General features: G+C 41.3%; 1 protein-coding gene across 1 annotated transcript; it reads right to left on the bottom strand.

Annotated features, from left to right (window-relative positions):
* Positions 1-9752: 9752 nt before the first annotated feature.
* On the bottom strand, positions 9753-10515 carry LOC103112511 (small ribosomal subunit protein uS12-like). The gene is given in 2 exon segments (XM_007521949.1): positions 9753-9896; positions 10222-10515. Coding segments are annotated over 2 exon segments (438 nt in total).
* Positions 10516-11029: the final 514 nt, after the last annotated feature.

Raw genomic sequence — 11029 nt, forward strand, 5'->3', positions numbered from 1 at the left:
CCTTGTCACCACTGATATTTTCATCTCTAGTTCTTCCACCACTTGGATAGTATATTTGATAATACATCTCTGACCAGAGTAATGGGTGTGTGTGCTGTTTCTCTGACTGAATATATGCTGACAATTTTCTTCAGCATTTGACTGTCCCATCACCTCAACTGGGAAATTATGATAATAATTCCTATGCCATTGTAAAAGTCTAAAGAGATAACATTTGCAAAGGTGCTGAGTATTATAAGCTACTTTCAAATGTAAACTTACTTATTTGTTTTTTTAAAGATTTTTTTAAAAAATTTATTCATGAGAAATGATAGGATAGAGAGAAAGAACCAGACATCACTCTGGTACATGTGCTGCTGGGGATTGAATTTGGGACCTCATGTTTGAGAGTCTAGCGCCTTATCCACTGCACCACCTCTGGACCACAAAATGTAAACTTATTATTAGTGGTAACGTAATGTTTTCCAAAGGGAGAATAATAGAGTGTTTGACTGCATGGATGTTTTCTAAATTCCTATTCTCTTTATCACTCTGGGATGACATCATTTTTTATTTTCATTTTTAAAAATTTTTAAAAATCTTTATTTATTGGATAAGGACATCCAGAAATCAAGAGGGAAGGGGGTGGTGATAGAGAGGGAGACAGAGAGACACCTGCAGCACTGCTTCACCACTCGCAAAGCTTTCCCCCTGCAGGTGGGGACCGGGGGCTCGAACCAGCATCCTTGAGCATTAGAATACATGCGCTCAAACAGGTGTGCCACCACCAGGCCCTATTTTCATTTTTTCTTTTTTTAACAGAGAATTGCTCAGTTTTGCTTCATGGTGATGCTGGGAATTGAACCTGGGGGCTCAGAACCTCTAGTATGAAAAGTCACATGCATTATGCTGTCTGTCTCCCTACCACCTGAAGTTCACTTTAGCTCTTGACTTGCTGTAAGAGATTGGGTGAACCCATCAGCCATTTGCAAAGTCCTCCTATTCTTATTCTTTATGTTAGAGTTTCACTCATGGTCATTATCCAGGAGTCTTGAGTTTTGAGTATTAACATACATTGTGAGGCTTAAAGTTTTGTTTCTTTTGTATAAAATATGCTGATTTGAATTTTTTCATACTTATATAGTTACTTCTATAGAGTACACTCTTGGGTTAAGAATTAATTAAAAGTAGACAGTTCGTACTTGAGACCTACTTGTAAATTGTTATTTTCCATGTACTTAGAAACCGAAAGCATTGTCTGAGGTCCAGACAGCTTTGCACTCAGTATGTTACTATCACTTTAATGTTGATGACTTTAAAGTAAACAAAACTGTCAAGAAAAGGTGAAGATAAAAGAGACTGGATGAATAATATACTTACAACAAACTTATTTTTTTCTGAGTTAATGGAACTTATCTCATAAAATAAGACATAGGAAAGAAGTAAATATCACATATAAAATGATTGAGCATCTAGTGCACATTAAGTGACCAGTATTCATTATTATAATTATTTGTGTACTTTGTAAGACTGTAGTAGGTCATGTACTGTGGGAAAGAACAGTACAATGAATCTGAGAGAAAAGTAGGAATCAATTTGAACAACAAAAAAGTATATTAATATATGTTATATTAAAATTTTACTTCTATAACAGAATGCTTTTTTCTCTACCTTCTTATTCTACTTTAAGTCTTTGGCATCTGTGTTACTGCAGGTACTGCACTCTCGTGGTGTGTGTGTGTGTGTGTGTGTGTGTGTGTGTGTGTGTGTTTACTTACAGTCCCTTCACTCTTCATGCCTCATCACTCTTTTTGTATTTTTCTATACTCTTCCTCATAATTTCTCTGAATGTGTTGCGGTCTCTCTCCTTTGCTTATCTTTTCTAATTAGTGAGTACCCCAAGTACAATAGCTTTGAAATTTTTATCAGAAGGTTTATCTCACTCTATGAACCTTAAAGTTTTCTTCAAACTGCTGTCTTGGTCCTTCATCGAAGATGATCTATTTTGCCTTTCTAGTATGTTTGTCTCTCCGCTAAGACCAGGCTTGGCGATCTCTACAGACACTGACTTTAGGAGGCAATGACAGTAAAAGGACAACGTCAATAGTGTCATAGACCTAACAGGACCTAGGAGTACCTGGGAAGTCGAGCTGGAGCCTGACAGTAGTGGGAGTCAGATGGCACCTGGTTCTTGGCACATAGTAATTAAAATAACAAATATCAAAGACAAAGAGCATTCTGAAGGCTGCTTGAGAAAAATCAGAGTCACCTTAAAAATAAATCCCAAGCAGAGGAAATAACATAATGATTATGCAAAATGACATGTATGCCTCAGGTTCCAACATCCCAGAATAAATCCCCCATACCACCATAAGCCAGAGTTGAATAGTATTCTGGTCTTTCTCTCTCTGTCTTTCTCTTTTTATTTCTCTTTCACTAAAATAAAACAAATACAATAATATTCTGTAAAAAAAAAAAAAGGAACTTCCATAAGAATAAGATGTCCTCTCTCTCTCTCTCTCTCTCTCTCTCTCTTCAGGGTTAGAGCTTGGTGAGTGCCGGCAATAAAAATCCACTGCTCTTGGCAACCACTTTTCCATTTTTTTTTTATTGCTTAGGACAGCAAGAAATTGAGAGGCGAGATAGAGAGGGAGAAAGACGGACATTTGCAGACCTGCTATACTGTTTGTGAAGCACCCTACCCTGCAAGTGGAGAGCCAGGGCCTTGAACCCAGATCCTTGAGTGGGTCCTTGCACTTCAGTAGTATGTGTGATTAACCAGGTGTGCCACCACCCAGCACCCTGAGATGATTTCTCTATAGAAGCTTTACTATAGAGTCTAGAGAGAACTCAAAGGATGGTGTTAGAATTCTGTGTAGAAAAGACCACTTGGGAAGAACAACATAGATTCTATAATAATGTATTGCAAAATGACTTTCATTCCTGGAACTCTAAGATCCCAGATTCAATTCTTGGCATCACCACAGGGGAACCTATCAGGGCTTTAATAAGCAACAATAATAAATGGAAACCCCAAGCAAACAAAAAACAAGACTACCCCTAAATATTTTTTTCCTACTAGATTATCAATTAGTTGTGCAGGAGGCACAACAATCTTTCCAGACAAGTGATGGCTAAAGGATTTAATTACAACTAAACCAAACCTATAAGAAATATTAAGAGAACTTACATACAAAAATATAAAAAGACCTCACCTATAGGGTGGAACAAACAGCAAGGAAAATAAAATCCAATGAAAACTATGAACTCCTATTGCATAATTAAGGTCAATAGTGGCTTGACTGTGTGAGATATAAGGCTGGAGGAGTCCAAGGGACTTCAGTGGAGCAACTATTGGAGCTTTGGTGGGGTTAGTAGTAGGGCACTGTTTATTGAGTAGTTGAACTTCTAAAATACTTATAAGCTTGTAAACCAAGGTTACCTTGAAAAATAAAAGCTAATAATAAGATTAATAATAATAATAATAATATCCTACAATCAGGGGGACTAATACTTCCTATAAGAATGTCCTCAAGTCTGGGCTGGGTGGTGGCACACCTGGTTGAGCACACATATTACGTATGGTGCACAAGGACCTGGTTTCGACCTCCGGTCCCCACCTGCAGGGGGAAAGATTTATGGGTGGTGAAGCAATGCTGCAGGTGTCTCTCTGTTTCTCTCTCTGCCTATCTCTCCTCCTCCTCTTAATTTCTGGCTGTTTCTATCCAATAAATAAAGATAATAAAAAAATTTAAAAAATATGTCCTCAAGTCAACAAGTTCATGCGTCTACCAAGAAATTTCCATTCTCTTTGAGGAAAGGCTGATCTGTGCCTTACGTATTCTCTTTAGTAGGAAGTTACACACATTTCTTGAAATGCATATGAGAGAAAAAAAACTGGGGGCCAGGCGCTAGTGCAGTGGATTAAATGCACATAGCTCAAGTGCAAGGACTGGTGTAAGAATCCTGTTTGGAGCCCCTGGATTCCCACCTGCAGGAGGGTTGCCTCATGAGCTCCCCCTCTCTGTCTTCCCTTTCTCTCTCGATGATTTCTCTCTGTCCTGTCCAATGACAATGACAATAATAACAAGGGCAACAAAATGGGAAAAATGGCCTCCAGGAGCAATGGATTCATAGTGCTGTCACTGAGCCCAGCCCCAGTAATAACCCTGGAGACAAAAAGAAAAAGAAAAAAGAAAAAAAAAACCCTCAGAAACTCTCTAAAAAGTGTTCATTTTAGATACATTTTAAAAATAAATAAAAATAAAATGATGAGGGAGTCGGGTGGCAGCGCAGCAGGTTAAGCGCACATGGAGCAAATCACAAAAACCGGCATAAGGATCCCGGTTCCAGCCCCTGGCTTCCCAGCTGCAGGGGAGTCGCTTCACAGATGGTGAAGCAGGTTTGCAGGTGTCTTTCTCTCACTCTCTTTGTCTTCCCCATTTCTCTCTGTCTTATCTAACAACGACTACATCAATAACACAAACAATAACTGCAATAACAATAAAAAAAGAAGGGCAACAAAAGGGAAAATAAATAAATATAAAAAAATAAAAATAAATAAAATGATGAATCTGTTTGGTACCTAGATATGATATGTTAATGTCTTGTTCTTAGCCATTCAGTCATTTACATCCTGTTCAGTGACAGCTACCTACATATGAGAAAATGTGTGGGGGGGGGGGTTCCCAGAAGATGGCGGACTGAGAAGCTGCTAGGGCTGAGCTCTGACCACATCTCCTGGAAACGGTAGGATTTTCTGCTTTTAGTAGGCCAGCCAATAAGGGGTCCTAGCGGTGACCCTAAGGAGGTGACTATAACTTAATTTGGGTTAAGAATTAGAGTAGGAAAAAAGGGGAAAAATTTTTTTTCTTCCTTTTAATTTCTAAGCATACCTCCTCCCCCCACCCCCATAACCAGTCCCTGGGGACCAGCTCCTAGCAGGATCCCCTGCTAAGAGCTCCTTTTCTTTACCAAATTCTTGTCCCACCAGGGAGCATCATTAATTCTAAGTCTATACCCTTCTGGCCTTTTTTCTTTCTAAGTAGCCAACCCCTGCCCCCACCTCACCCCACATAGCTAATTAAATAATTAAAAATAAATACATAAAAAAAACCTTTCCTTTCACTGCCTTTTTATGACTGTTCTTTTTCTTATCTTTTTCTTTTTTTTCCTCTCTCTTTTTTTTCTTTTTCTCATTCTTGTAATCCTTTCTTCCTTAATCCTACAGCTTCCAAAGTCACAGCCCCCAGCCCCCACACCAACAAACAGTGTGCTTTTTTGAATTCACTGATACACATTTGGGAATTTCCTTTCACTGCTCTTTAATTACAGCTCTTTTTCTTATCTTTTCCCTTTTCTCTCTCTTGCCTCTTTTTTTTTTTTTTTTTTTATCTTGTCATACACTTCTTCCTTCTTCTTTGCCTTTCTGAATTTGTGAATTATTTTGGGGAAGAAATTATTTTGGGGAAGAAAGCCAAAAACCTTTCTCCAGTTAGTATGGGAAGCGTTACAAGATGTCACTTTAATTATATTAGAATTGAGTCCACTCAGAGTGGACTCTCTATGTGTGTATCTCTGCTCTAGTTCCCTTTCCCCTCTTGTTACCCCTAGAATATACAGTGGATAGTAGATTTGCATAACTGTCTATTCTTGCTATCCTTTCTTTCTTTTCTCTTTCTTCTTCACTGGGATTTGGTTACTATTTATTCACGGACTGGAGAAATTGTTTGGCTAACTGGTAACGATTAAACTACTTCAATACTTGCTTCAGTTGCTACTGTAATTCCTGAGGCTGCTGAGTGCAATTGTCATAAAGGTATTTAGTACAGTGTTACTTGTACTCAAGACACAACAACTGAGGAACAACAGAGCATTAAAAAAAAGAAACACATAAATCAAAAAAATGGCTAGATCAAAAACAAAACTGCTACTCCAATGAATGAAGACAAGAGCCCAGAAGAAACTACAAATCAGCCAGAAGTAACCATAGATAAGAAAAGTATGCAAGCAATAATAAACTTATTAATCACAGAAATGAAAACAACATCGGAGGAAAGGAATGGCAGTATTAGGGAAACAACAGTTGAGACCACCCAAGGAAAATACTGATTATCTTGAGGCAATTAGAGAACTGAAAGCTGAAATAGCTGTAATGAAGAAAGAAGCCGAGGCAAGGGAAAGCAGACTAACAGAAGCAGAAAACAGAATCAGTCAGACAGAGGATGAGTTAGAGAAAATGAAGAAAGAGGTGAAAGAGCTTAAAAAGAGATTGAGAGACACTGAAAACAACAACAGAGACACATGGGATGATCTCAAAAGAAGTAACATTCGTATAATTGGCCTGCCAGAGGAAGAAAGAGAGGAAGGGGAAGCAAACATTCTAGAGGAAATAATAGGAGAAAATGCTTATTTTCCAGCAACTCTTATTTTGGACATAGTATAAAGTTTGTTCTTTTAAAACAGATAACTCACAAAAATTATCTAGGTATCCACCAAAGACATAACTATGTGTCTAGCCTACTGTTTTCAGATCAGGATCTATATTTTGAGCCTATTCACTTAATGAATTTTTTTTTTTCCTATCAGAGCACTGCTCAGCTCTGGCTTACTGTTCTTCTAGTGTTTGCCCTTCTTCCATAGCCAGTCAACAGCATCAGGTTGAGCCTGATGTAAAGTTTTGAGACCTCCTTTGAATCTGGAGAGGTGGCAGTCGTTGACTATGTGGGTCATAGTCTGTCTGGAGCCACAGGGGCAGTTTGGGTCCTCTCTGGCTCCCCAGCGATGGAACATAGTAGTGCACCGGACATGGTCTGTTGGATAGCGATTGAGGAGGGCCCAATCATAACGTGCTAGGTCAAAGCCAGGTTGACGCTTACAGGGGTCTGTGATGAAGTGTTTGTTCTTTACTTCAGCTGACTGCCAACTCTGTTTCCAAGAGACTGGAACAGAGAAGTTCAGTGTAGGCGTAGGGGACCAGATTGGGTGACGAGACGTCAAGCGTTGGATAGGGTGGGCGAAGATATCCACGTGTATTGGCAGGTCTGGTCGAGCGTAGATGTGGGAAATGAACTTAGATGATGCCGTATCCTGATGAATATCTGGCGGGGCGATGTTGCTAAGAACTGGCAGCCATGGAACTGGGGTGGAATGGATGGTTCCAGAAATTATCCTCACGGAGGAATATAATTTGGAATCGACCAAGTGGACATGGGGGCTACGGAACCATACTGGGGCACAGTATTCTGCAGTGAAATAGCATAATGCCAGAGATGATGATCATAGTGTGGAAGTGCTCACGCCCCATGAGGAGCTGGCCAGTCTTGCAATGATGTTATTCCTCGCGCCCACCTTTGCTGCAGTTTTTAAGAGATGTTCGTGAAATGACAGAGTGCAATCGAGAGTAAAGCCAAGATAGACTGGCTGGGCTTCATGCAGGATTCTCGTATCGCCAAGCTGCACATTAAGCTCACGTGAGGCCGAGGCATGGTGTAGATGGAAAACAGATGATACCGTTTTTGCAGTGCTAGGGATTAGTCGCCATTTTTTACAGTAATCAGATATCAGAGACATGTCTTTCGTGAGTGTTTCCTAGAGGATGTCGAACTTGGATGCCTGAGTTGCACAGCAGATGTCATCGGCATAGATGAACTTCCTTGAAGAAGTTTCTGGGAGGTCATTGATGTAAATATTAAATAGTGTAGGAGCCAGAACAGAGCCTGGGGGAGGCCACTTGAGACAGGTCTCCATCTGCTAGACTTGTCACCCAGATGCATCCGGAATCTTCTGTTTTGGAGAAGAAACAATATAGTGTTGGCCACCCATGGAGGCAAGCATCTTGAGATCTTGACTAGGAGACCACGGTGCCAGACCGTGTCATAGGCTGCTGTGAGATCAACAAAGACAGCACCCGTCTTTAAATTCTTCTGGAATTCATTTTCAATGTAAGTTGAGAGGGCCAGGGCTTGTTGGCAGGTAGATCTTCCTGGGCTTACTGTGGTGCAAGGGATTGAACCTGAGAGTTTGGAGCCTCAGGCAAGGGAGTCTGTTTGCATAACCATTATGCTATCTACCCCTGCCCTAATTAAATGTTTCTAAACTTAGTATAATTGTTGCAGTTTCAATGCATCTCTTCGGAGCTAAGGATGGCTAATTATCTAGCCAAAGATTCCTGCTGTTTGCAGAAAGCAGTAGCCTAGTTTGGGGCTGTTGTTTTTAGTCCTTCTTTTGTCAAAGACAGAATCAGCTCTATGTCTGGATGTAAGCAAGAGAAGGCAAGTGGAAGTGATGTGTGTTACCTTTGACCTAATACAATTGATATATGTGTTTGCTTTCTCTACATTTTCTTTTCTGTCTGAATCAGTGGATGGAGGAGACAGACATAGCAAGAAATCTTTTTTTTTTTTGCCTCCAGGGTTATTGCTGGGGCTCAGTGCCTGCACCGTGAATCCGCTGCTCCTGGAGGCCCCCCCCTTTTGTTGCTCTTGTTGTAGTTATTGTTGTCGTTATTGATGTTGTTGTCGGCTAGGACAGAGAGAAATGGAGAGAGGAGGGTAAGACAGAGAGGAGGAGAGAAAGACAGACACCTGCAGACCTGCTTCACCGCCTGTGAAGTGACTCCCCTGCAGGTGGGGTGCTGGGGGCCTCGAACTGGGATCTTTACTCCGGTCCTTCAGTTTTAGCGCCACCTGTGCTTAACCCGCTGCACTACCGCCCAACTCCGGAGCTAGAAATCTTATTTCAGAACTTGCATCATCATGTAGAGGAAAACCTTTGGTGCCAGTAACACACACATTATTTATGTGAGCGAGAAATAGATTTGGGGGCTGGGTGGTGGCACATCTGGTTAAGCGCACACATTACCGTAAGGACCTGGGTTCAAGCCCCTGGTCCCTCCTGCAGTGGGAAAGCTTCATTAGTGTTGAAGTAGGGCTGCTGGTGTCTCTCTGTCTCTATCTCCCTCTCTCATTTTCTCTCTGTCTCTATCTAAATAAATAAATAAAAGTAAAAAAAGAAAAAAACTATCTTAAAAAAAAGGAAATTTATAATGGGTTAAGTCACTGAAAATAACATTATCTTAATACATACCAACATGTCAGAATGAATGTTTTTTCATTTAATTTTTTTCTGTTTTTTAAATATTTATTTTGTATTCCTTTTTGTTGACCTTGTTTATTGTTATAGTTATTATTGTTGTTATTATTGATGCCATTGTTCTTGGACAGGAGAGAGAGAAATGAAGAGGGGAGGGGAAGGCAGAGAGGGAGAGAGAAAGACAGACACCTACAGACCTGCTTCACCGACCATGAAGAGACTCCCCTGTAGGTGGGCTGCCCAGGGCTCGAACCAGAATCCTTATGTTGTCTTTGAGCTTTGTGCCACCTGCGCTTAACCTGCTGTGCTACTGCCCGGCTCCCTCTTTTAATTTATTTTATTTTTATTTATTTATTGCACAGAGAGTCAGAAATTGAGAGCAACAGAGACACACTTGCTGCCTTGCTTTCCCCCTGTAGGTAGGGACCGAGGGCTCAAACCTGGGTCCTTGCACTCAACAAGGTGTGCCACCACCAGGCCAAAATGTTTTTTCTTTATCCTCCTCTGCCTGAATCTCTCCCTTGTGTTGATTGATTTTATGTTTTCCCCAGACACACAGTGCCTTGCACATGATTAAATTAATTAAAATAAGACTTGTGCCTTGGCCAATACAAATTTTTGTTTATTATTATTTTCTGGTATTATGGAACTTTATTACCACTGTACTTTCAGTATCACACTTAAGATCTTGGTCTTTCCTTCTTGCCTTGGTATAAAGCCAACAGAGAGACACTGGCCACTTTGACAACCTTAAATTGGACTCCAGGAATGTCACCCATGGCATGACCTTTATGACCAAATCCAGCAACCAGAAGTTCGGTTCCCTCAATAAAATGCAAGCAACTGGGGATCAGGGCTGTAGCACAGCCAGTTAAGAGCACTTCGCAAAGCGCAAGGACCTGCGTAAGGATCCCGGTTGGAGCCCCAGGCTCCCCACCTGCAGGGTGGTTGCTTCACTAGTGGTGAAGCAGGTCTGCAGATGTCTGTCTCTAACTTCCCATCTCTGTCTCCCCTCCTCTTCTCCATTTCTTTCTGTCCTCATCAACAACATCAATGGCGACAATAACAACAACAAGGGTAACAAAATGGGGAAAAATGGCCTCTAGGAGCAGTGGATTTGTAGCATAGGCACGGAGCCCCAGCAATAACCTTGGAGGCAAAAAAAAAAAAAAAATTCAAGCAACCATCATTGGGCACAAAGGCTGTGATTTTTTTTTTTTTCCCTTTCTTGATCAGCTGGACTAGGACACACTTGCTGGTAGCTGAATTTGGCTGTTTGGCTTCAACCCCTACTTTTTCCATCACAATCCCCTTTGCATGGGCAGCATTGGCCTTCAGCGCTGGGCCTGGAGAGGCTTTCTTCTACTACTTTTCATGCCACTTCTGGTCTCCTTGGTGGCTACGGAGCTTTCTGACAGTATGAGGACCTTGATTCTTGCCCATCCTGCCGGTGCACAGGCCTGAGCACAAAATTAGTATTGTTTTTTAATTGCCACCAGGGTTATCACTGGGCTTGGTGCTGGCACTATGAATCCATTGCTGCTGGTGGCTATTAACTTTTTTTATATATATATTTATTTATTCCCTTTTGTTGCCCTTGTTGTTTTATTGTTGTAGTTATTATTGTCCTCGTTGATGGATAGGACAGAGAGAAATGGAGACAGGAAGGGAAGACAGAGAGGGGGAGAGAAAAATAGACACCTGCAGACCTGCTTCACTGCCTGTGAAGTGATGTCCCTGCAGGTGGGGAGCCGGGGGCTCGAACTGGGATCCTTACTCAGGTCCTTGTGCTTCGAGCCATGTGTGCTTAACCCGCTGTGCCACCACTGGACTCCCTATTAACTTCTTTTAAAGTACCACCTCCCCGGATCTTTGCCCCACTGGGGAAAGAGAGGCAGGCTGGGAGTATGGATCAACTTGCCAATGCCCATGTTTAGCGGGGAAGCAATTACAGAAG

The sequence above is a fragment of the Erinaceus europaeus genome, chromosome 13 (assembly GCF_950295315.1).
Source record: "Erinaceus europaeus chromosome 13, mEriEur2.1, whole genome shotgun sequence".
In the NCBI taxonomy this organism is placed as follows: domain Eukaryota; kingdom Metazoa; phylum Chordata; class Mammalia; order Eulipotyphla; family Erinaceidae; genus Erinaceus; species Erinaceus europaeus.